Genomic DNA, 27,079 nt, shown 5'->3' with positions numbered 1-27,079 from the left:
GTTTCTGTAAATAAAAAGTTTAATGAGCAGCTTTATTACTGCAGCAAAAGTAATAAGTAACAGCTGAAACTAGCTGTATTTACTGTGATTAGACACTAATTATGAGCATAATCACATTAATGAACTCTAGCCGTCTCGCTCTCATTATAAAGACACATTATTTTTGATATCTCACTATTGATTCTCAAATGACCACAAACACATCGATTTCAACAATATTTTATTCCAAAATAAAACTCAAAACAAAATCACATCGATTGCATGTCTCTCTCTCTCTCGCTGGTTCAATCCTGTCCCATTATGCTCTAAAAACAAATATAGGAAAAGGTCAAAGGTCAGGCGGAGGGATTTCTGTGGGAGTTTCAGTATGGAACCAAACCGCTGTTTTACAAAGTTTCCAAAAGCCCTTAAAATAGTGGACAACTTTTTTTCTCTTTACTCATTTTTTGCCGTTTTGCATAAATAATGCAGAATCAGTTAGCGCCAGAATAAACAACAACAATAACCATTGCAATAAAAATACACTTATGATTCGAGGAGAAACCAGTTTCAAATCAGCCGGGTTTGTTTTCTGAAGCTTGAAATTTCACGGCAAAAATCCATTTATTTTGACCTGGATGTGTTTCTGTGAGATTCACGCTACACTATAAATAAACCAGAGTGGCATAAATTAATGTTTTCAATCATTTGAAGAAATCAGATATTTTAAGGCAAAGATGTATTTTCCTGGAAATGTCATTTTCCCCTTTTGTTCCCCTTTTTTGAGTCCATCTCAGCGCGGGTTTGGTTTGAGGACGGAGATCTGGTGTGTCGTCAGAGGTCAAAGGTCAGAGGTCGAGTGCTGGTTCTCAGCTGATGAGATCTTATTCCTGAACAACACAAACACAAGGAGAAGTGAGCTTTGGAACGATGGAAGCTGCTGGAAGATTTTCACGCAAAACATGTCTGGATCATATTCCACCTCAGGCAAAACAGAAATATAAGTAAAATTATTAACTACAATTAAAAATATTATTAGCAAATGAAGCCTATTATGAGGATTATTCTTTATTTTTGCATTGTGATATTGTTCACGGCAATTAAACACATTTAACCCAAAAATATCATTGAAATGTAAAAAAACAACAACAACCTAATTCTCTTTTTTTTTGTAATGCTTCATTCTGATTTTGTAATCAGAAACACAAATATTTTAAATAAGATATATTTATTTATAAAATGTTATTTTCAGGATTCACAGATGAATAGAAACTTTAGAAGAACAGCATTTATTTGAAACAGAGATCTTTTGTAACATTATAAATTATTTTACTGGCACTTGAGTCATTTAATGTGTCCTTGATAAATAAAAGCTTCTTTTTTTGCATATTAAGTAATTAAATGTTAGTGCAAGTTGATATAACTAGTGTTTGTGTCTGTATGTATATATATATATATAATAATTTTTTTATAAATAATATATTTTCACTACAGTGATCAGAATTTAAGGTTCATGAAAAAAAAAGGTGTTACTTGAAATAAAATGTAAAGTTTTGTTTTGATTTTAATGTGAAAAATATGACCCAGACGTGTGACTGGTTTTGTGCGACACAGAAAAAGTTATATTTACTGTGAACAAAAGCAGAGAAACACCGCATCATACAGCAACACATGCAACATCAATGAGCTCAAAAACCTTCCCATCATGCTTCACACGCACCGAACACACGTCACTGATGCGGTTATGAAGCTGCAAGCGTCACACAAGACACAGCGTGAGGTCAGAGGTCAGCACTGAAAGGCATTCTGGGAACAGGCAGTGGTTTGAGGAGGCTGATGATGAAACTGGAGAGCGGCGGTGGTTGCAAGCAGAGCTCGAACCCTCTTACCTGCGAGATTGACGCGTCACCATCAGCAGCAGGGATCTCTGTCTCTTTATGAACCACTACTTTAGTGACAGACATGTCTGGGTGCTGCTCTTTGGCCTCTTTAATGGCCTGAGCCAGAGCCTGACCCACAATCCACCAGCAGAGGGAGACAGAGACCACAGATCCATCCGTCAATCAATCAATCAATCAATCAATCAATCAATCAATCAATCAATCAATCAATCAATAGACAGTAAAAGACCCAAGACTGTCATGCAATCATAAAGTGCATTAAATACATAAAGATCTGCTGAATGATTATTAGATTTGATTATAGTCTGAAGAATCAGTCATCATCATATAACACAATTTAAAGAAATAATTCAAGAAAAATTAACAAGTTTTTATAAATAATAGAAAAAGTGTCTATTTAAAAAGATGGAGGGAAGTAATGCTTGACAAACCTTAATAAAGCTAATTCAGTTTTTTTTTAATCTTTTAAAAATGTTTGAACCTTAATGCAATTATTATTATTGTTTTATAAATAATTTTAAAGGATATTTATCCTTGACAAACTTTAAAATAATTAATGCAGGTTTTTTTGGAATATTTTTTTATTTTTATGGTTGATTAACATACATGCAGTCTTTTTAGAAGTATTGTAAAATGTGTCTATGATTGAATAATAACTGAATATATTTGCATGTTAATGTTGAACAGTAATGAGTATGTGTGTGTTTCTGCACCTGATCGTGGTCCATGTCTGCGTCTCCTGTGATGACGATCCTCTTCTCGATGCGAGTCTCTGAAATACCGTCCTTCACCGTCTGACAAAACACAATCAAACACTATTTACAACATATTTGTGGACAAAATATTCCACCAAAGACCTTAAATATTAAAATGTTAAAAGCTCGAGGGTTTGAACATTTGAAAGTGAAGAATTTAAAATATAATTACTAGTATTATAACCTGCAATATTATCATATTCATTTTTTCCATTTCAAAGTACGATTGTAATTTACAACAGTAATGTATTTGTCTCCATTTTCCATAATTAAAGTTAAACTAATAATAATAGTAATAATGATAATAATAACAATAATGCTACAAAGTGCTTATGAAGCATCATATAATTATTTAAATGATGTAACCTTAATACCTTTATACAGTCAAGTTAATGAAACTTTTTTTAAGAAATATAAAAAAAGAATATATATATATATATATATATATATATATATATATATATATATATATATATATATATATATATATATATATATATTAGTGCTGTCAAATTATTAATCGCATCCAAAATAAAAATTCTTGTTTACATAATATATGAGTATACTGTGTATATTTATTATGTATATATAAATAAAAACACATGCATGTATATATTTAAGAAAAATGTGAAATATATTTATAATATAAGAATATAAATATATAAATGTATATGTAAATATTTTCAAAATATATACTGTATGTGTGTGTATTTGTATATACAAAATAAATATATACAGTACAAATACATATGTTATTATGTAAACAAAAGCTTTTATTTTGGATGCGATTAATAATTTGACAGCACTAATATATATATATTAGTCAATATGGAACAGTTAATGTAAAAGTCTGAAAGTGATTTTGTCAAGCATGTTGTTAAAGATATTTATAAGATATATATATATATAAGCTAAAGATAAGTACAAGATCTTATGTTCTTTTGAATTCTGTTGTTTGTATTTAGCTGGGAGTTAAACTTATTGGCCTTTTTTTGTAAATAAACCTCCACTTTTGTATTCATCTGAATGGGTGTCATCTTCACTCTTGGACAGAGGACTGAAGTGTGTTCTTGACACTATTTTATTTTTAAAATAAAATGTATGCTTTTTTTCTTTTGGCTACTTCCCCTCTCAAACCCCTACAGGAGGGGAACATAACATTTATAAAAACAAAAGAAAAACTAACACTAGCTTGTCTACTTCTTTTTTGCATTCTGTTTTCTTTTTATTTATTATATAATAAAAAAAATAATAATAAAAAAAACCTTGGTATGTGTAGTGTGTTAAGCTAACTGAGACTTGTTATATCACTTGTATCTCGTTGCTCTTTTGTTGATTCTGATTGCTTCCATTGTCCTCATTTGTAAGTGGCTTTGGATAAAAGCGTCTGCTAAAGCATTGGTCTCAAACTCAGTTCCTGGAGGGCCACAGCTCTGCACAGTTTAGCTCCAGCCCTAATCAAACACAGCTGATCCAGATAATCAAGCTCTTCAGCTTCCAAACAGATGTGATTTGGAGCTAAACTCTGACCCTCCAGGAATGGAGTTTGAGACCACTGTGCTAAATGAAAATGTGTGTGTGTGTGTGTGTGTTACATGACTATGCCAAATTATTGAAATATAAATAAAAACTTAAAATGTCACTGGGAAATACTTTATGTCTAAGGGGTTTGAGACAGGGAAACCCAGGGGTAGAGAAACAGAGTAAATAAATGATGAGGAGAAAAGCCTCAGACAGAAGGCAGATGCCTGGAGCAGTGAGCGTCTGACCTTGGTGATGTGTGTGGTGGTGCTGCTGCTGCTGTTCTCTGATGTGATGGTCTGAGCGCTCATGAAGACGCCTGCATCCGAGTCGCCATTGGCATCGACCTGCACACACACACACGCACACACACACACACACACGCACACACACACACACGCACACACACACACACGCACACACACACACACACACACACGTGTTACACACACGCCAGCACACTAGAAACACTATCCCCCGGTTTCACAGACAAGGCTTAAGCCTAATCCTTGACTAAAATATAAGTTTCAACTGAAAGAAACTTGCACTGACTGATCTTAAAACATATAAGTGCCGTTGTTTTGTCTCAAGATGCACACCAGTAATGTTTTTTTCTAAGCATGTTTATAAAAATGACTTAAATGTCCTAATTGAACTATGGCCTAATCCTGGTTTAGTCTAAGGCCTGTCTGTGAAACCGGGCCTATAAACGATAAACAGTGTTGAGAGAGCATTACCTCTGAAGACTCGTATGTGATGGTCTTGGTCTCAGTGTGAACCACAGGAACGTCTTGAACCGCTTCCTCCGACTGCTGATTCACAAACACAGAAACTCACTCGAAAACACTTCAGAACTGCTCGAATAACCGTTTTATGATGGCATATTGATATTTCAGTGCATTATAAAGACAACTACTCATTTGAAATGATAAGGGACCCACAGCAAACACTAAAGTCTTTATATTTCAGCAAGAAACTGCAGTCCCAACCTATCTGACTTCTGTAATCTGACATATTTTAGAATATATTCAAGACACAACCAACAGATTTTTTGAATGCAACATCATGCATTCATATGTTGCTACATGTGGCAATTGTTTTTTTAACACTTTTTCCCATTTTTATTGTCTTATGAAATGTTTTTTTTATTTGTTTTATTAAACTTTATTTATTTTTTTTTACTTTTTCAGGATTCCATTTTAAAGGTTTATTGAAATTTAATGAATAAAAATGGATATCAAATCAATTAATGACCTAATTTATTTAAAATTTTACATTAATGATTGTTACAATAATGTTTATTTCAGTTCATTATAGAGATAACTACTCATTTTAAATCACGAGGGACGCCCACAGCAAACACTAACACTGTTTATATTTCAGTTGCAACCCATTTGGCTTCTAAATCTGACACATTTTAGGATACGCAACAGGAAAAAGACCGATTATTTTCATGCACTTCTATGATGCATGTGATATTCACTCTAAAATTAAAAGCAGGGATTTAGAAGACAATCAATATTCAGTAATACTATCACCTTATCTGCACTGACACTATTAAATCTCACAACTAGAACTGAAGTGATCTGAATAACAACTCTATTGTCTTCTGTACAGCTGAAAGGATTTGCTTCATTATTGATGACATCTTCCTGTTTCTTAATGTAAAGCTGCTTTGAAACGATCTGTATTGTATAAAGCGCTGAAGAAATGAATGACTTGACAATCAGTTTCTCATTCAACCATTTGTCGAAGTCAAAATCAGGCAAAACATACTCAACAAATGGAAATGTCCAGCTGCTCATGAATAAAGACATGCAGATGTGATGAATAGAGTGTGTTAAACAACGAATCAGTGATCATGCAGCGTTCAGATGAAGACGTCGTGTAATTAATCAGTGACTCAAACACTTCCAATCGTGAAGCAAGAAGAAAGAGAGAGCTTCCATCATTAGTCAGTGCTGCTGTCACACGGTGACCCCAGTGCACACTGGGATTGGTTACCTCCATATGAGGTGCTGTAGAAGCACTGTGTGCATGCACTTCCTGTGCTACTTCCTTCTCCTCGTTTGGTCCAGGATCCAGCTCATGCACTTTTGTTTCTATAAGGACTGATGTTTGAAACCTTAGCGGCTCGTTCAAATGGGAACATGAAGAACCTGCTTCATCTTTAATGTTGATCATCTTCTCTTGAGGCTGGTCTTCCATCTGGTTCTGCTCAGTTGATGGACGTTCTCCGTAAGGTTGGATGTTGATGGATACCTGTGCAGGTTCCTTGAAGAACAAGAGCTGAGAACGTTCAAACGAGTCTGCAAACACTTCTTCAACATGTTCTTGATCAAAACTCTCAATGTTGTTATGGAACGACACTAACATCAGGTTCTCCTGCTGTTGGGTTTCTGAGGTGGTTTCTTCCATCGCAGGATCCTTGTTTTTATCTTTAAACTCAATATTTTGGTGTTTCTCATCCAACATTTGGAGCATGTCTTCATCTTCTTCATGGCACATCACTTCTTGGTTTCCAGCAGGAATCTCTTGGGTTTCTAAGTTGGTTTCTTCTCCTTCAGATGGAGTTTCCAATGCAGGTTCCTTGATTTCATCTTCAACCTCAATACTTTGCTGTTTCTGATCCCAGATTTGGAGCACATCTTCATCTTCATCACCATCACCATCTTCATCGTACATCACTTCTTTGGTCCCAGCAGGAATATCTTGGGTTTCTGAGGTGTTTTCTTCCAATGCAGATTCCTTGATTTCATCTTCAACCTCAATACTTTGGTATTTCTGATCCCAGATTTGGAAAACGTCTTCATCTTCTTGGTTTCCAGCAGGAAGCTCTTGGTTTTCTAAGTTGGTTTCTTCTCCTTCAGATGGAGTTTCCATTGCAGGTTCCTTGATTTTATTTCCAATCTCATCATTATGGGGTTTCTGATCCCAGATTTGGAGCATGTCTTGATCTTCTTGATTTCCTTGGGTTTCTAAGTTGGTTTCCTCTCCTTCAGATGTCATTTCCAATGCAGGTTCCTTGATTTCATCTTCAACCTCAATATTTTGGTGTTTCTGAACCAAGATTTGGAGCATGTCTTTATCTTCTTCATGGCACATCACTTCTTGGGTTCCAGCAGAAATCTCTAGGGTTTCTGAGGTTGTTTCTTCCATTGCAAGTTCCTTGATTTCTTCTGCAACCTCAATATTTTGGTGTTTCTGATCCCAGATTTGGAGAACGTCTTCCTCTTCTTGGTTTCCAGCAGGAATCTCTTGGGTTTGTGAGCTGGTTTCTTCTCTTTCAGATGGAGTTTCCATTGCAGAGTCCTTGATTTCATTTTCAGCCTCAACACTTTGGTGTTTCTGATCCCAGATTTGGAGAACATCATCTTCTTGGTTTCCAGCAGGAATCTCTTGGGTTTGTGAGCTGGTTTCTTCTCCTTCAGATGGAGTTTCCATTGCAGGTTCCTTGATTTTATTTCCAATCTCATCATTATGGCGTTTCTGATCCCAGATTTGAAGCATGTCTTGATCTTCTTGATTTCCTTGGGTTTCTAAGTTGGTTTCCTCTCCTTCAGATGTCATTTCCAATGCAGGTTCCTTGATTTCATCTTCAACCTCAATATTTTGGTGTTTCTGAACCAAGATTTGGAGCATGTCTTTATCTTCTTCATGGCACATCACTTCTTGGGTTCCAGCAGGAATCTCTAGGGTTCCTGAGGTTGTTTCTTCCATTGCAGGTTCCTTGATTTCTTCTGCAACCTCAATATTTTGGTGTTTCAGATCCCAGATTTGGAGAACGTCTTCCTCTTCTTGGTTTCCAGCAGGAATCTCTTGGGTTTGTGAGCTGGTTTCTTCTCTTTCAGATGGAGTTTCCATTGCAGAGTCCTTGATTTCATTTTCAGCCTCAACACTTTGGTGTTTCTGATCCCAGATTTGTAGCAGGCCTTCATTCGCAGCATCTTGCACACCTTCGTGGCTTCTGCTGTCCAATGTTTCTCCTTCTCCACTTGAAGCCCATGTGGAGCGTCTCCCCATCGCAATGGCCTCATTCAGGGCCTTCATATACTTCTCTTTTTCACCAGTAGAGTGCTCTTCTGGTCTCTCCAGCACTGTCTCGCAGCGCACCTGTACCTGCGGAGCAACTGAACTCTGGGACAAAAAGAAAAACCACCTGCCTGTGTCAGAATGGCATTAAACTTGGTGACTTTTGTCGCTCTGGCTACGTGAACACAAAATAATCATGAACACAATTCAAAAAGGCAAAGTGGTCCTAAAAACAATAAAGTCACACTCATGTTTCTAGCAGTCAAACATGACTGCCAATAGGAAATGAACTGGAAATATGAAAAATGCACCATCTTTTTATAACACTTACAAATCAGCCTCAAAGCTTTATTTAATTTATTGTAGGGATGTCCCTAAAAGGAGGTTTTGGGATATTTTGTCAGATTTAAACAACTTCTGGATACAAATTTATCCCCAAAATATATTTATATACATATATACAAACTAGTGTGACAATTTTTAGCAAATTTGCACTTCAAAATACATGCTTAGTAGTAGTCTTTGATAATGTCTAAATATATAACCAAATCAAATAGAGAACCTATAAAATGTCTGAGAAATTGCTCTATTTAGCTGCAAACTTGAATATTATTAGTAATTTTAGTTTAGTACTATGAAATCGGCTTAAAATGCAAAATATTACAGAAAAAAATTCTGACCTAAAATATAGTAGATTTCAGTGCTATTTTAGTATTTAAACACAATTTTATACTATGCCATTTCTATACTATTACAGTTTTTATGAATACTTTGAATTTGATTTAATATTTTGTTTTCATTTGAAGTTTTAGTACTTAATTTTGTTGTGTTTTTGTCAAAAGCTGCTGTCTTAAGGGACAGGTTTGAGTCCTGTGTCCCGTCCTGATCCGATTCTCCCTTTCCAGCATCTCTCTACTGTACTACAGTAATAAAAAGCTCACTGGAAATCCATGCAATATAAATGTGAGCATGAGCTCTCTCTCACACGGGTTAATCCGCCCGTTGATTTATTCACACTACCTGCATGTGAATCTAAACTTTAGCTAAGCTGCCGTATCTGATGGACAAACGCTCCATGTTTCTCTGGCTTGTCTTTACAAGATACTTATAATCCAGTTTTAGTTTGATTCCAGAAGCCTCTCTACTGCATGATCTGATCTCCATCTCTGTCCAGCGGCTGTGAGATATACGACCCTTGTGTGTTTTTCTTTCATAATTCAGTGACTCACAGCTGCTATTTCAAGCTTGAGAAAACAACATAAATCTGTAGATTTACTAGAAGAAACGACAGCGGTAATATGACCTATGATGAGAGAACGTCAAATAAATCAACAAATCAAACGACCGTTCACTCTGGAAAAAGAGTCAAAGTCCTAAATCAGCCTCTAATGGATCGTTTATAAAAACATCACAAACACTGACAATCATAAACCAGCAGCAGATGTTCTTTCAGAAAGAGATAAAAGAGTCGATCCAACAGCAGAAAATACACAGAGGATCAGCAGATCCAAAGCTCTCACAGCAACAGGAGATACGTGCTATGTTGGATTTCATTTTCTTAATCTCTGAGATGTTTCCCAGACAGATTAAAGCGATCCTGAAGTCAGACGGGAATCTCCTCTTCTGAGTTTGCTCAATGAAGACACGGAGGGTTTCGTAAAGCTCGCGGTGGGAAACACGTTTACTGTGAAGGACAGAGTCCAGGGCTTTCCAGATTATGGCAGAAGTTGGATTCCTGCAGAAGTTCCCACGATTCTCTGGCACCCCGGTAAATAAGCTTAAAGCTACACCATGTCTGACTAAATCAGTTTCATTTTTCCAGACAGAAAAATAAAGAGGTTTGAATTCAGTACATTTAGGGTGATTCAGGTTATATTACACCTCAAAATCCAAAAAAAGAAACAAAAACACATTTTTTCCACAGAGAAAACTAAGCATATGTAGGGCCCTAAGAAATCAATCTTATTTTTTCCCAAATTGCATTTTGTTTTTTCCAAATTACGTTTTTTCCGTTTTAATTTTTCTAGACTGTTTTAATAAGAAAATATATTTTTTATTAAATCAAAAGCATGCCTAAGTAATTGAAACCATGAAACTTACACAATTAACAGAAATTCATTAAAAGTTTAACAAAAATTTTATTTTTAAGGCCCTATGAAATACCAAATACACCCTGGAACATATTCCTTAAATAATAATTTTATTATTAGCAGTAATACTATAATTACATTAAGTCATTTATTTGTCTCAGTTTCTTCAAGTTAACCGAACCTTTATTTTGACGGGTTGCTGTGAAGACCTTGAAGATTCAGATTTTATATATGACTAGTTTTTCTCAAAAGAAACGGTACAATGCTCATGAAGTGACTCTCAGAGCAGTTGTAGAGATTATGTTCATGTCCTCATATATTGAGACAGCAGAGGCTGAAAACACCTTCAGTATGCGTTTAGTAAACGAAACTGCACACTTCATTCACACAGAGACACACAGAACATACAGGATTCTGTTTAAATAGTATTTTTGCAGCTTAATGTTCACAGACAGTAGACCACATCACATTTTGATTCAGGTGCACTGACCTACTTCTGGTTTATCCGCCCAAAAATTGTCAAATTCCATGACATTCTGCGTTATACAGTAAATTGTGTTTTTATATTCTCTGTTTTCCATGTCGCAAATATCATAGGGCCCTACATATGAGCACCAATATGATGTGTTTGTTCTAGGGTTTCTTGCATTCTGAGTACACTTGTAATTCTTATTCTTATAATAATAATAATAATAATGTTGTTGTAATGAACAGCCTTAAACAAGCAGTAAACACGTGTAAGATGTCTAACCTCCACAGCATCAGCCACATGATCCGGCTTTACTGGAACATCTTCAGCTTCGGCTTTAACCTCCTCCGACATCTACAGACACAACAGATACACATCAGAGAGAAGCGTTAGTTAAAAAAGTTAACTGTGTCAGGGGCTGGTGGCGTCAAATAAATCACAAAACGAGCGATCATGCAGAATAATCATGTAAACACACAGGATGACCGTAAACTAAATAAATAAAAACACACTCAAGAGAAGTAAACGGCTTAGGAATCTAACAAACGCTTCATATCCAAGATTCAGGAGATTGTTTCATTGGGTTAAACAGCATAACACTCCATAATGAACAACAAGCGTAACACAAGCCGGTCGAGTTAGTCTTCAAAACACTGCTCAGTTACTCAAGTGAACTAAATCTGATGAGATTTACTCGCCCTCATGTCATTTTAAAACCATCTAAAACAGACTCAAACAAGGACACAAATCAGCATCACGGTATCATAACACAAGCAGCAGGAACCGTTATGATAGTGTTTTACTATTGAAAAGAGCCGAATGAAGATCCTTCAACAATTTCCATTTGTGTTCCACAGATAAACATCATCATGAAGGCGAGTAAATGACGACAGAATGTATTTCCTGGTTAACTATCCCTTTAAGCCTCTGGTGCTGTTTGAGTAGCGGTCAAAAAGGACAGATTTATTTATTTTAATTAAATTAATGTACTATAGTTTAGTTTGATCATGTTTTTTTTATTTAATATTTAGTATTTTTAGGGGATTTTATGTTACTAAATTATATTTATGGAATAGTTATGATCCATTTATTACCTGCTAACCGATTTTTGAGAATAGACCTAAAAATCATACAGTTGTAAATATTGAAAGCTTTGGAGAGCAGACTTAAGTTTTGTCTTCTTTTTTTTTAAAGAAGAGATTTAGCAGATTATTGCTGAAGTGAAAAAATTTAAAGTTATAGATGTTTAAGTTATTATCATGAAATCATACAAAAATGCTATTTTAAAATGTAATCTGAAATACATATTTTTTAAACATTTTACTCTTCAGCTACAAGAAAATCAAAGCCGTGAAGTTGTGTTCCAAATTTTAAGTTGATATCACAAAAATGCGCAGTACCAAATGTTTCTACCTAATAAAATTAGCTTCAATTAATTAGAATTTTTGACCGCAAACAATCCAAGTGTGACTCTTTATAAACCCTGTCCATGTTTGTGTGTGTGTTCACAAAGCAAGTACCAAAAGCTTTACCAAGTTTCGTACCATTCTGATAAAGTAAACATTTTTTAAAACCAAAACAATTTTTTTTCAGTCAAAAATGACCAAACAACACCAGAGGGTGAACGTGCAGGTTTATCTATTTCTGTTGTTAAGTGAACATCTGTGTCACTCAAATCTCATGAACAGGCCGGTCTAAAGCACACGTCTTACTTCCTGTGAGTGTACAGGTTTAATCAGAGGAGATGAGGACAGTCTCCTGTCCCACTCGTTCACTCCAGACGCTTCACAACGCATCTCCAGAAACGACCTCTTCAGCTCACTGACGCTCAGATGATGCTGCATTAGCTCTGTGGGCGTGTCTGTCTCCTGACCCACCAATCACAGCACAGGGAGGGATCAAGTGGGGCGGGGCATAAGACAACTCCAAACTAATGTCATTGACTTTTCCTTGCTGCATTAATGTTTTGTTAAACACAAACACAATCTGGAAATATCAACTGGTTTAATTCATGCAAGGGTTTGAAACACTAAGAACAAAATAAGAATAAAAGCTATGTTAACTGTAACTCCGAAACAAGCATTTTCTGTGAAGCCGCTTAAAACTTGAATTTCGGTGAAACTTGAATTGATTTAAAAGCGAATCATGTGTTGTTAGATTCACAGCAGTTCTAAATATTAACCGGCTCATATGCTGATCATATGAGTAATTAACCCTAAACACACGTCATCTCATGCTTCACAAACCTCCAACATGAGATTACTGTGCTTGACAAACACATTCTCTCCTTTAATCCGTTTTATGAAGCTATACTAGAGAAAGAGAAATATAGGGAAAAAAAAAAACTAGGACTGTCAATTTATTCAGTTTTGAACAAATCGAGTGAGTCAATGATTCAGTGACTCACTCATTAAGGCAGTCACTTGGTTTGTTTCTGAATGAATCAGCCGTTTGAATGAATCGGTTGAGTGAATGATTAAGTGACTCACTCATTAAGACAGTCACTTGCTTTGTTTCTGAATGAATCAGCTGTTTGAATGAATCGGTTGAGTGAATGATTCAGTGACTCACTCATTAAGACAGTCACTTGCTTTGTTTCTGAATGAATCAGCTGTTTGAATGAATCGGTTGAGTGAATGATTCAGTGACTCACTCATTAAGGCAGTGACTTGCTTCGTTTCTGAATGAATCAGCCGTTTGAATGAATCGGTTGAGTCAATGATTCAGTGGCTCACTCATTAAGGCAGTGACTTGCTTCGTTTCTGAATGAATCAGCCGTTTGAATGAATCGGTTGAGTCAATGATTCAGTGACTCACTCATTAAGGCAGTGACTTGCTGCCACCTCACCTCATATTTAGAGTATTTTTGTAATGTCAATTCAATGCTTTTTTCATTTAACAGAAAGATTTTAGATAATCTTTTGGAAGGTAATTTCTCAGTCAAAATCATGTGATAATTTTTGCAATTAATTATTCAGCACATCATGTAATTAATTAGATAAAAAATTTAAACCCTTTCAGCAACCAAATCCACAACAGATCGGTTTCTGCTACTGGTTACAACGTTTTACGAGTAAAAACTGAAAACAAACGCAAAAACATGATGATGATGATGGATGATTGTTGGCTTCACACCAGCCTATGGAGGTTTGCTGGTCTTTGCTGGTTTAGTTTGTTTCTCAGCCTGACCAGCTCAAAATAAAACCCATATAAGACCACCAAACCACCTTAAAGTGGTTTCTGCCTTCTCAAAACAACATAGATTCTCGATACCTGTGTCCTCATGTCAAAGTTGTCCTCAAAGTCAGACTATAATGAGTAATAAGTTGAAAGAGAGGACGTGAGACATGTTATACACTCATTAAAAGCACAAAAACACAAGCTATTGAGAATAATAGTGCACTAAACTACACACCTCAGTGGCCGACGTGTCGTCATCACAAGTGAAGTTGGTTTGATCGCTGTCTGTCTGTTTAAGCAAAGAACGTCCCGACAGATCGCAGCAATAAAGGAAAAGATTCCCCGATCAGACTTTGTGTAATTCAGATCATTTTAGACGAGAGGTAGATGGTTCCCCATGAAGATCATATGAGGATGCGACTCAACATGAAGGAAGGTCTGCTTTTCATGATGCAACACAGATGATGAGAACATGAACCTGACCGAGATGCATGAGAAGAGCATGTAGAAGATCACATAATCCTGATGGCGGTTCTTCAACATGCATCAGACACGGATGACATTTACAGAAGACAAACGCTGAACGTTTTTTGGACTATAACAGGCATTTTCCACAGATGGAGGTGTGACCGGATGCTTTATGCATGATGAAAAACATGCATCAGACAAGAGCAAATGAACCAAGTGTCATCCAGACACAGATAAATATTCTAACAACCTAACGAGTTGCACAAACAACAACAGGCACTTTCCACAGACAGGTGGCGCTATAGTGTCCCATTAACATAAATCCAATTACTATTTATTTGTAACTATAATAGTGCTGTCAAACGATTAATCGCGATTAATCGCATTCAAAATAAAAAACCATTTGTTTACTTTATATATGTGACCCTGGACCACAAAACCAGTCATAAGGGTCAGTTTTGTGAAATTGAGTTTTATACATCATCTGAAGCTGAATAAATAATCTTTCCATTGATGTATGGTTTGTTAGGATAGGACTAACAATTAAGTTTTACGTTTTGATATATTTAAGGTAGGAAATTTACTAAATATCTTCATGGAACATGATCTTAATATCCTAATGATTTTTGTCATAAAAGAGAAATGTATAATTTTGATCCATACAATGTATTGTTGTCTATTGCTACAGATATACCTGTGTTACTCATGACTGCTTTTGTGCTGCAGGGTCACACATATGTGTGTGTACCGTGTATATTTATTATGTATATATAAATACACACACATGCACGTATATATCGCGATTAATAGTCTGACAGCACTAAACTATAATCAACACTCAAATAAAAAAAACATTGTATGCAAGCATTTAACATGATTTTAAAACAACTTCTAAATTATTCAATTTCTATTCGTTGTTGAAATATAATACTTTACAAAATCAACTTGTTTCATAAAATATTTATTAAAACATATACATTAAATAAAGAAGACATCACTAACAGTTAAAGTAAATATAGTCTAATATTTCACAAAATGCTCTTCTCTAGACTTAATTTCTCGAGCAAATAACGAGCTGTGGACACTGATGACTTGCCTGAAGTAAATGAAATGCTACGTGATGTTTTGTTTACAAGCGGTTTCTGTGGCTGAAACACTAATTGAGTGATTAACGTGAGGGGGGAGATGTTCATTCATGTTTATTTTGCGTTAAAACTAGTAATAAAGATTAAGGGGTTATTATACAGAGATCTGTCGAGCCACATCAAACGGCATTTATTGTCTGAAAAAATTAAACGATTTGTTCGGTACATATGTGTAACGAACCGAAAAACCTGTAGCGAAAAGTTTCAGTACAAATACAGTACGTGTACCGTTACACCTTAGTTGTGGAAGGCGTCTGTGGAAATTAGATCTTAAGCATTTTCCAAACAATAACGCCACGGGATGTGGTGAATGAGAACGAACAGATGAAACACACTCTCTAAGCTCAATAGACTGATGAAAGTTTAAACACGGCGCCGGATCAAGCGTGCACACACACACCTCGTCGTCTGAACTGTCCTGGAAGCCCTGCGCCAGAGACGAGCTGAGCGACGCCGCCCTGGGCTCCAGATAGCAGAGACACAGCGCCAGTGGGAAGGAGAGCGTGAGGGCGTACGGCACCGAGAACGAGGTGGAGAGCAAGAAGAAGAAGATGAAGAGGAAGCAGGGGATGAGCGAGGGAGATTTGATGGGCATGAAGTGATGCAGGCTCTCGGGCAGAAAGCGCAGCTCGGTGAGGTCGGGGAAGCTCAGGTAACCGTCCTCATCCAGCAGCGAGGGCAGATCGGGCAGGTGCAGCGAGAAGGAGAACAGCGTTCCTCCTCGGCTCTGGTTCAGTCTCTGCTTGCGTGCGGACAGAAGCAGCGCTTGCTCCTCCAGCAGAGCCGCTTTACGGTCCGCTTGGGCCTGACGGTGCCGGCAGCCCGCCGTGGTTTTGGCCGGACTGACGGAGGCGGCACGCTTGCGGATGCTTTCCCTGCGTCTCCGGCGCACTTTGGTGGACGAGACGGGAGAAGACGGGAGGGAGAGCTCAGATCCCAACGGATCCGAGGAATACAGACATGACTGATGATGATGGAGGGAGAAAACGGCGTGGGGAAAATGAGTGTCGTATGCATGCATGGAAAAAAGTATGGATGTTTGAAACAAAAAATGTGTGGTCAAGAGAAGAGCAAGAAAGCTGGTTAGGACAAGTTAAGGACAGAAAACAACAGTTTGATAAACATCACTGATCAGAACTGCTCCTGCACTCGCCTAAAAATGCAATTCTACACGTTTGTCCGGGAGAAAACGGCGTAGGGAAAACATGCATGCATAAAATAAAATAAAAATGCATGTTTGAAACAAAAATGTGTGGTCAAGAGAAGTGCAAGAAAAATAAAACAAAAACAATTATTATTGAAACTTTAATAAATTATTATATTGTTAAAGCTTGATGAATTCAATTGATTACATATCCTTTTTAGATTACTAACATTTAATTAAAATATTAAAACAGAATCCAGAAGAAAACACAGAATTTCAGAAAAAATTTAAATTGAACTTGCAAAAAAATAAAACATTGTTAGGGCACTATTATTGTTAAAAATTTTTATGAATTTATAATTTTTTATCAATTCAATTGATTTGACATCCTTTATGATTAGAAAAAAAAATGTAATTAAATCATTAAAATGGAAACATTCAGTAAAATGAAAATGGAAACAGAATTTGTGGTAAAAATAAAACTTTTCACAATTATTATTAAAACTAAAATAAATTATTATTATATTGTTAAAGTTTTATGAAATCAACCGATTACACATCATTTTATTTTATTATTAACATTTAATTAAACTATTAAAATAGAATCAAGAAATTTTTTTAAGAAAAACACAGAATTTGAGAAATTGTAAAAAAGTTATTAAATTGCAAAGGATTTATCAATTAAATTGATGAGACATTCTTTTTATTATAAAATGTACAGAAAAAATGTGAACATTTTGTAAGGCATTATTGTTGTTAACATTTTACTACATTTTCAAATGTAAAAGTTTTATGAATTAAATTGACTAGACATCCTTTTTGATTACAAACAATAAAAAAAAAAATTTAGGAATTTCAGAAAAAACTGAATTTGGGAAAAAATAAGATTGTTAAAATAAATTGTTAAAATGATATATTATCAAATCGTAAAAGTTTTCTGAATTAAACTGAAATTAGACATCCTTTTTGACTGTAAAAATTCATAGAAATGTAAAAATTTGAGAAAAAAATATAACAGATTTGGAGAAAAAAAAAATCTGATTTCATAATGTCATAGTATTTGTAATAGTTCAGAAGAAGCATGTACGCTGAAACAAACCTCATAACAGATCTGCTGATGATCATCAGTGACTCATTAAAACCATCAGGTACTGAACTGTCATTCATTTGACGGTTACCTTGGTGACGGAGGTGGGCGGGGCTTGTTCTGATTCGTCACTGTTGGTTTTATTCTCCTCCTCCACTGAGTTCATCTCCTCTGCTTTCTTCTCCGGCGTTTCCGTGGCGATGAAGTCATCTGTAGCGACAGCGGGTTTGGCGTTCTTCCCGTCGTCATGGTTACCCGTTGCTGATCACACAGATACATTGTTACGATCACTGAGACTGAGAGAGCCAATCCACATTCAGAAAATGGTTACATTTAATATTAAACTTCACAAATGTTTACTTTTTAATAAATCTGCAGATGTGATAAATCCATTTTTTGCTTTGTCATGGTGAGTGGGGTGTAGATTTATGTGGGAAAAAAATTATTTAAAGCAGTTTAACATAACGCAACATAACAAAATGTACATTCATTGTGATTTAGGGCATATAGACTTGCAGGCTCATTTCAGGCACGGCTTTATAAATGAGGTTTGTCCTCAATAGCTTGACTAGCAGGTTAGTGTGAGTTAGCGGCGTTACGCACTGCTGTCCATGCTGGCTGTGACGGTGTGTCGTCGCTGGAACTGCGGCGCGACGCGAGCGATCTGAGAGCTTGCGCGGCGCGTCTGTGCTTGTGTTCGTCCGCTGTAGCGGAACTTTGAGCCCAACGACAGGAAGCGCTTGGGAGGAGCTTCAGGAGAAACCAGCCTATCAGGACACAAGAATCAGACCGCTAGTTAGTGATCGCTAACATTTAAACACTTCACTTACGCAAAATAATCTGATGCTTTTAATGGCAGTTACACATCTTTCACTTTTCAAGCACATAAAATGAATTATTGGTTTTCATGATGACAACATTTATGTTTATAACACAGTGATTTGGTTTACAAATTTATTTATTTTTGAAACGTCAAAGAGGAGAAAGATTCTTATTTATTTATTTTTGTTAATGATAACACTGAAGAAACTAAAATATTTACAGAACATTATGGCAAGCGCAATAAAAAATGCTAACTGAAACAAAATAAAATATAAAATATAAAAAAATTATATTTTATTTTAGCTAGTTGCCAAAGCAACATTTTTAATTTTCATTTAATTTAACTTCATGAACTAAAATAACTAAAACTGAAATAAAAATAATAATTTTTAAAATATTTTAAAATAAAATGAATAAAAACTATATATACATATGAAAAACAATAAATTACTAAAACATAAAAATTAAAGCAGAAAATATATCAATAAAAAATAAAAGCAAACTTAAAATAATAATTAAAACTATTTTATTATTAATAAAACTATTATCTCAATGATACTAAAATAACACTAAACTATTGTTTGAAGTACTAAAATGACAAACTGAAATAAAAATGAATAAAAACTAAATATACATATTAAAAAAAAAAAAACTAATAAAATGACAAAAACACAATTTCAACTCAAAATATTAATAAAAACTATATTAGTATCTCGATACTAAAATAACACTAAACTTAATTTAAATTGAAGCAGTAAAATGACAAACGGAAATAAAAAATTAGTAAAAACTAAATAGATATATTAAAAAAACTAATAAAAATGACTAAAACACAATTAAAGTTAAAATCAAAAGAGAAGATAAGAAATTTTATTTCTTATATCTTCCCTTTTGATTTTTAATTTGAATTGAAATGATAAATATTATAAATAAATAAAAATGATAAATATTAGTAAACACTACAGCATGCAAGGAAATGTTTATTTATATAGCACTTTTCCAAACAAGTTAATGCATTAGTTAGTGCTTTACAAGCAAGAAAGAATCAAATACAAAACAATAAAAATAGAAATAACCCATTAAAATACAAAAAAACATTTAAAGTATATCTGATTAAAATGTAAACTATAAAACAAAACCATTTAATTAAAGGAAAGCATGGAGTGTGTCTGACCTGAAGAAGGCGTGATGCTCCACACACACTTTCCAGAGTCTCTTTGCTGCTTTGTGATTGGGCAGCTTGAATCCGATGGTGCTCTCGAACTGCTCCAGCTGAGAGAAAACAGAGAGTTTAGAGTGTGTTATTGTGCTGGTATCTGGACAGCTGACTCATAACATTTCTCATATTCTTCATATTCTGTGTGCTGGTTCATGGCAGTGATAGAAATGAATCTTTTCCAATAAGTATAAATAGATTTTTACCTTTTAAAGGGCATTTTTACCTTTATAAAGCCATTTTTCTGAAAGTGTGCATTATCTTTTGAGTCAAATTCTTCAGTGAATTAGAATAATAAGACATTTGGGCTGTTATCAAATGAAATCAATATCAATAAAATTCATCTTTGCAATGCAGAGGAAACACAGAAGCTGCGTCTGAAGAGGTGTTTAGATGATTTATACACTGTTTAATGCAGGACATGAATGCATTTAACCTGCAGTTACAAATGCATCAATAATGTTTGATATATTTAACATAAAATGTTGAATACGGTTAGTCTAAATGATCTATTAAAACCGCCAGCAGGTGGCAGCAAGTCACTGTTAATAAGAGTCATTGCGATTGAACCGAATCATTTAAACGGTTGATGTGACTGTGTTCAGAATTATTTTTGTAGTCGAAATAGAGCAAAAACAGGCAATTTAGGCCCGGTTTCACAGACGGGGCTCAGAGTAATCCAGGATTAGATCAAAGTTCAATTAGGACATTTAAGCAATTTTTATAAACGTGCCTTAGAAAAAACGTTACTGGTGTGCATTCTGAGACAAAATAAAGGCACTGATTTATTTTAAGATCAGTCAGAGCAAGTTTCTTGCAGTTGAAACAGCTCAGACTTATATTTTAGTCTAGGACTAGGCTTAAGCCTGGTCTGTGAAACCAGGGGATAGTGTCTAAAACATAAGTCTCTTATTTAACTTCTCGTTTATTGAACTGTTGTAAAAAATCAATATTACGTTTGTAATCATGGTCATTTTTGGAGAAAGTAACGGCACTCTTTGTGTGATATTGATTAACTATATGAAATGATATAAATATAAACATTTTCTGTCCTCATATCTTGGATTTTGTGATCGTTCTAAATGCATTTATTAGACTGAATCAACACAATCTAAACGCGCACTAATAGTCTAGACTTCATGTAAGTAAGTGTACTCTCTGTAGGGGAGTTTTGAACGTTTTTTGCAAAATACTCGATAATGTCAAATCGCACATCGTTAAAACAATATATATATATTTATATATATATCAGACGATATATAAACAGCAGTGGATCTGAAGAAGAGCAGGAGACTCCAGCTCACCTCTCCCGGCCGGACCTTGATGTAGAAGTTGTTCCTCTTGTAGGAGATCTTGAGTATTTTGGGCCAGGCGAAGCGATTGATGCGCAGTTTATCTCTGTAGATGAGGAGGCCGCTGGAACAAACTCCCAGCATGATCTCCACAGCCTCCGAATCCTGACAGAAACACACACAGATCCGTCAGAGGAACCGCTTTACACACAATTGAGAAAAAATGAGATTACGGCTGTCTTTACAGCAGGGTTATTTAAACACTCAAACTAAAACCACTTAAAAAACACCATTATTATTACATGAAATAAACGTTTACTGGCAAAACAATTAAACATAACAAAATTACAATTATTTTATTTCAGCTAGTTGCCAAGAAAACATTTTTCATTTAGTTGAAAAGCTGAATTAAAATTAATAAATTAAATTTAAACTAGATTATATTTTCTTCATTATTTTATATATATATATAAAAAAAAAATTTGGTTTGTTTTTGTAGAGCTGTCGATAGATAAAAAATTGTAATCAGGTTAATCACACACACACACACACACACACACACACACACTCACACACACACACACACACACACACACAACCTAAAATGGACAAAAACTACGAAATTACTAAAAATAAATAAAATCACTATAGTTTTTGTTAATATTTTTTTAAATTATATTTTACTTTTTAGTTTCATATTTTACTTTTTAAGAAATTAAATTTATAAAAATAAAAAAAAGGAGGACAAATACAACTTCAACATTAAAATGAAAATGTTATATAAAATAACTTAAAATGTTAATTTTAAAAACTTTTTTTTAATGTATAGTTTTTATCAGTTTCGATTTCAAATTTAGTTTGAATTATTTTAGTATTAAAAGTTAAACTAAATGACAAATGTTGTCTTGGCAACCAGCTGCAATACAGTTTAAAAAAAAATAAAAAAACTGAATAGAAATATGTTTACAAAATATTACAAAAGTTAAAAAATTACATAAAGCTTAAAATGATTTTATTTCAGTTAATGTTTTTCAAGTAATGACAATGTTTTTTTATGGTCTTAGTTTACAATAATAACCCTGGTATGGACCAAATTACGATGTATGGAGCTTTTGTTCCTTTAGGATCTTAGCAGTCTTGAAAAATGTAAAGATTTTTCCCTTTATGTTGCACAGAAATGATTTAATGTTCAGAATGAGGAAGCGTCTCTTTAAACACAATTAAATGAATCAATAAACCAATGCAGCTCAACACGAGCGTCTGCAGCATCAGCGTGACTCAGCGAGAAAACCATCAGTGCTTACAGGAACGTGACGTACAACACTGAACGACTGAACAATGGAGAACGAAGTCAAGCTGCGAGATGCTCGTGTTGAGCTCTCCGAAGACCTTCATCATCCCCCTCATGCAGAGCCACAAAAACACTACAACAACCGTCAGAGACACAAGACCTTCACGACGTCATTCAAACACGCATGCATCCACAAACACAGCATCTTACCTCCTCCTGCACCGCTGCTAAACACTCAAACAGCCGCCTGACCAGCTGAGCCAGCGGAGGAGGGGCGAGAGACAGAGACAGAGACAGAGAGAGAGAGAGAGATGGGCTGCAGCAGCCAATCAGAACAGCAGCGTGAAAGTGCATTAACATCAGCACCCTCATTTATGATCTTATGAACGGCTGCGCAGAACCTGAACGACGTCATTTAAAGGTGCAGTACGTATGTAAGCACATCTTTGCACTGCAGAGGACACAGAAGCTGCATCTGGAGTTGTGTTCAAAATAATAGCAGTGTGTTTAAAAAAGCGAGTAAAAATGCACAAATGCATTGGGAACCCTGCACATTATATTCTAAATCAAAACAGGAAGAAAAAAATTATCAAATTTGCTATTAATTCACAGAAAGTGAAGAAAAAGGAATATTAGGCTGTTCAAAAAAATAGCAGTGTCTGCATTTTTCTTTACAAAATCAAACATTTACTGTATAAAGTGAAAGACGCTTGAAGATTTAGCTTTCTTGTGAATTTCTTGTGAAAACAGAGAAAACTGCGTGGATCGGAGGCATATGCTCCACACAATATCTTTTCAAGATATTTGCTTTACATGCTCATTTGTAGCTACTTTAAGGAATTTAAGAAAATATTAATAATTATTACCTTATATGTTCAAAACTACTTTCACACACACACAAACACAAACACACACACACACACACACACAAACAAACACAGACAAACACATTTTTTTAACATCTTGTTGCAACATGTTTAAAAAAATCAAGATTGAATATATTTGGTCAAAATCCCATGTTATAAAGATGAAGTGCTATGCAGGCTATTTAAGGCAATATTAGCTGATTAGACGGCAATGCTGCTGACCTAAAATGTAAAATGTTTGCCCTCTCTCTCTTCACCGTTCCCACATCTCAGACCTCAAATACATCAAATATTACCCTATACAAAATACTATACAAAACTTATTGAAACAACCAGGTAGGGCTGCACGATTTTGAGAAAAAACCTAATTGCGGTTTTTCTGACAAATATTGCGATTACGATGCGATTTTCGATTTTTGCGTTCGATACTTTTAAGTGCATAAAACCTAAAATTATGAATAAAATATGTTGTTACTTTTACGACACAGAGGGTTAAATAAACTACATACATAGTGATTGAGGTAATGAGATTGTTTGATGCTTCGTGATTATTAAATACCTGAACCTAAATACCAAAGAATAAGAAGACATAATGGAAATTAACTTAACCACTTGGTCATTTGTTTTTAAATTTAACAATCTTAAACACTGAAAAATAGAAAATGAATTCTTATTAGATTTAGATTTACAATTAGAAAAACAAAATAATTCTGTAGTCCACTGCCATTTACTGAACATGAAACTGTTATATTGCACACATTTTAAAATAAATGACAATAACAATTAAAAACAACACCTTATCCAGCCTTCTGCAAGATAAGAAAGTGCAAAATCAGAAACTGTGTCAGAGTGCTACATTAACGGTTTTTTACGACTGGCTAGTCGTGGCTTCGTCTTCATCCACACTTTTTGTGCATGCATCATATTGCTGTCGGTGGTGATTTTTAAGATGCTGGTATAGATTGGTAGTGTTTCCTCTGGATCTGGCCACGGCACGTCGACATATTTTACATTTAGCACTCTTTTGCTCCACGTCGTTTTTCGAGAATCCAAAATAAGTCCAAACAGCTGAAGTACCACCCTTCTTGTTAACCAAGTGCACCCCCGCTTCCTCTCCCGTCACCGAAGAAGTGCCTTCGGCCATTTCTGCGCAGTTACAAGCTTTTTCTATTGGCACAATTCGAGGTACACGTTGTGTGTTAGCTGCTTTGCTGCTGACAGAAAGCCGGTGCACTGCATACAACCTTGTTTCCATTGCCATTTCTAATTGGCCAGCAAGCCAGGAACGCGAGATTCGACCATTTTGATTGGCTAATAGGTTTGTCACTCAAATGTCAGAGGCGGGGGAAAAAACCTCAGACTCCTGAGGTTAGGTTATTGCGGGAGTTAAAACCTCAATATCGATGCGATAAAGGTTAATCGTGCAGCCCTACAACCAGGGGCCAGCTGCATAAACTTAGCCACTATGTTAAGAACTAGTTTGATGAAATAGCAGTTGCCAAGGGGTAATCAGTCTTACTTTACCAAAACAAAGAAGACAAATCTACCTTTTCATAACTGAATTTAAAAAGTTATGACCAGTCTTGAAGAAAAACAAAAACGTTTTAAGACTAGTGTAAACAGTTTATGCACCTGGCCTCAGTTCTTTATTTACCCTTGTGAGACCCCCCCCCCCCTAGTTTGAGGGTCGTCTAGGGCTGGGCGATTTTTCAGATTTGATCAATTAATTAGAATTTAATGTTTTGCCACAATTTTATTTTTTAGAAATCGAGGAATCCCGATTTTGAATAGAACTTTTATTAAATATTAGAATTAGACTCTGATAACAGTAACAGGGTTCCTACATATTTTCCATTTCAAAATTCCATACTTTTCCAGACTCAAATTTCCAAACCTCTCAGACCGTATTTAACATAAATGGTTCATAGAGCATTACTTTCAGCATTATATTTGGAGTTTCTCTGGCCTTCGGATGGAGATTTACTACTGATCACAGAACCGTGCTTCACTGACAAGATGCGCACATGAATATCGCAGATTTGCCTAATATCGATAGTGATTTATCACGATTTATCCTGCAGCCCTAGTAACCGGTAACACTATAAACAGACTATCGCTGCAAGCCTAGTATGTATGCAATGTAGGCTCCTCCCCCATCATGAATGGATACGCCCCTTCCTGCTGATTGGCTAGAAGTGTGTTTTAGCCCTTGGTCCGATGCACCTTCAACAGTGTTTCTGAGAAATCGCTTACTGCGCCTTTAAATGCTTGTGTGTTTATTAAATATTTGTGATAATTTGATGATGCTTTTATGCAATGTAACACTTCACTTCATGATCAGTGTCATTACAAATCAAGGACCGGAACTATCCGTTTTATAATCTGTGTTACACGAGTGTTTAAATAAACATTATGAAACGGATAGTTCCAGTCCTTGATTCTGATTGGTTGAGCCACGTTCAAAGCCGTTGTCAATTACCACTTTGTTCCAACCACAACTGTTTCTGAGGAACTACATTGTTTGGTGGAAGAATACTGTTTTTATTAATATCATTACTCTTATTTGCTCTGTTTTATTTTGTGAAACCTTACTACGTAATAACCGTTTTCTAAAAGCAATAACCCCCGTGAAGCCGTGGTTTACAGTGAATTTATAACAGCTAAGGGGGTTTTAGGCACTCCGCTTCACGTCGTGTTATAAATTCACGGTAAACCACGGCTTCTTGGGGCTTAATGCTTTATTATAAACTGATAAATCCACATCTGAAGCTGAAAAAGTGGGCGGGACTAATATACTTTATTCAAATTATTTAACTTGAATAGAGCGTTTCCACCACACATTTCACTATTAAACAATTATTTTGAAAATAAGTTGACAGAAGGGTTCAATTATGATTAACAACATCTGTTTTGCTCTATTCTATACCAAAATGCACTTTTAAGTGTTTATTTCATTACATTCTTTATCTATTTGCTTAAATGTGTGCACATTTAATTATATCATGCCCAATTTGCATATTTAGATATTTCAGAAAACTTGTATTACAAAACAATTGTCTTAATTGACTGATTATTAATTGTTGTAATGTCAGGACGAGCTTGAGACGAGCAGGTTGAGGAGAGAAGTGTTAGTACAGCAGACACACACACACACACACACACACACACACTCTTTTACCTTGGCACGATGCAGGTCGACTCCATACATGGAGAGTTTCTTTGCGTTTTCCAGGAACAGCATGTCAGCTTCAGCGGGAGTCATTCCTCTGTAAACACACACACACACACACACACACACACACACACACACACACACACATACCGAGATGACTGCTTAATGAACCGGTGAACACACACCAACAGATGCTGCGTGTTTGCAAGCGGACTTTTGATCACCTTATATGAATATGAAGGAATTCATTCATTCTCATCCTTGTTAATTACTTAACACTTAATTACCAATCATGACAGCTGACTTCAGCTTCTCAAATGTTTAGATGTTTATAGATACACACACACACACGGCGCTCTCTGTTGTGCTTGCGTTTGTCTGTGTATGAGTAAACAAAGCAGGGCATTGTGGGTAGAGACGGGCTCAGAACACTGACTGACACTGATCTCTTCATCATTAACGAGCACAATAATCACACTGAGCTCTATCAACGACTGACTGACACCGACCAGCGCTGTTACCGTTAACCGTTCAACTACTAAACATCACTTTTGTTCATTGAAATAAAGCGGAAATAATATAAAATACAAATATTACATGAAAAGCTTGAACTCAAAAATAAATAAAAAAACTGAAATGTTGCCTTGGC

At 35.4% G+C, this 27,079-nt stretch overlaps 2 protein-coding genes across 5 annotated transcripts in view; both read right to left on the bottom strand.

The window, feature by feature from the left end:
• Positions 1-203: 203 nt before the first annotated feature.
• The window catches only part of LOC306881001 (band 4.1-like protein 3), a 54,767-nt gene continuing 27,891 nt past the window's right edge, over positions 204-27,079 (bottom strand). For 2 of the 4 annotated variants that reach the window (XM_079434803.1, XM_079434802.1), the window contains exons 8-22: positions 26,437-26,524; positions 21,114-21,266; positions 19,768-19,865; positions 18,375-18,538; positions 17,863-18,032; positions 12,994-13,059; positions 12,460-12,615; positions 11,030-11,101; positions 8,048-8,293; positions 6,161-7,198; positions 4,894-4,968; positions 4,405-4,503; positions 2,594-2,674; positions 1,869-1,988; positions 204-869 (exon numbers count right to left, since the gene is read on the bottom strand). In XM_079434803.1, the coding sequence (XP_079290929.1) occupies positions 864-869; positions 1,869-1,988; positions 2,594-2,674; positions 4,405-4,503; positions 4,894-4,968; positions 6,161-7,198; positions 8,048-8,293; positions 11,030-11,101; positions 12,460-12,615; positions 12,994-13,059; positions 17,863-18,032; positions 18,375-18,538; positions 19,768-19,865; positions 21,114-21,266; positions 26,437-26,524 (2,632 nt within the window). In that variant the 3' untranslated portion in view covers positions 204-863. Of the gene's footprint in view, positions 870-1,868; positions 1,989-2,593; positions 2,675-4,404; positions 4,504-4,893; positions 4,969-6,160; positions 8,294-11,029; positions 11,102-12,459; positions 12,616-12,993; positions 13,060-17,862; positions 18,033-18,374; positions 18,539-19,767; positions 19,866-21,113; positions 21,267-26,436; positions 26,525-27,079 lie in introns of all 4 variants that reach the window. The other 2 variants (XM_079434801.1, XM_079434800.1) reach the window with 1 other exon arrangement.
• On the bottom strand, positions 14,021-16,588 carry LOC306881017 (uncharacterized protein). Its single transcript, XM_079434844.1, has 2 exons — positions 14,163-16,588; positions 14,021-14,056 (listed from the first exon to the last, which is right to left on the bottom strand). The coding sequence occupies exon 1, from the start codon at positions 16,559-16,561 to the stop codon at positions 15,671-15,673; it is 891 nt and encodes a 296-aa protein (XP_079290970.1). The 5' UTR covers positions 16,562-16,588; the 3' UTR covers positions 14,021-14,056; positions 14,163-15,670.

Source organism: Barbus barbus (genome assembly GCF_936440315.1).
Source record: "Barbus barbus genome assembly, chromosome: 15".
NCBI classification, from domain to species: Eukaryota; Metazoa; Chordata; class Actinopteri; order Cypriniformes; family Cyprinidae; genus Barbus; species Barbus barbus.
Note: the sequence above shows the minus strand (reverse complement) of the source record. Positions and strands in the feature narration are given on the sequence as shown.

What these genes read in the sequence shown, in the direction of transcription:
- LOC306881017 (XM_079434844.1), bottom strand. Translation starts at nt 16,561, where the DNA reads ATGCATGCATACGACACTCATTTTCCCCACGCCGTTTTCTCCCTCCAT.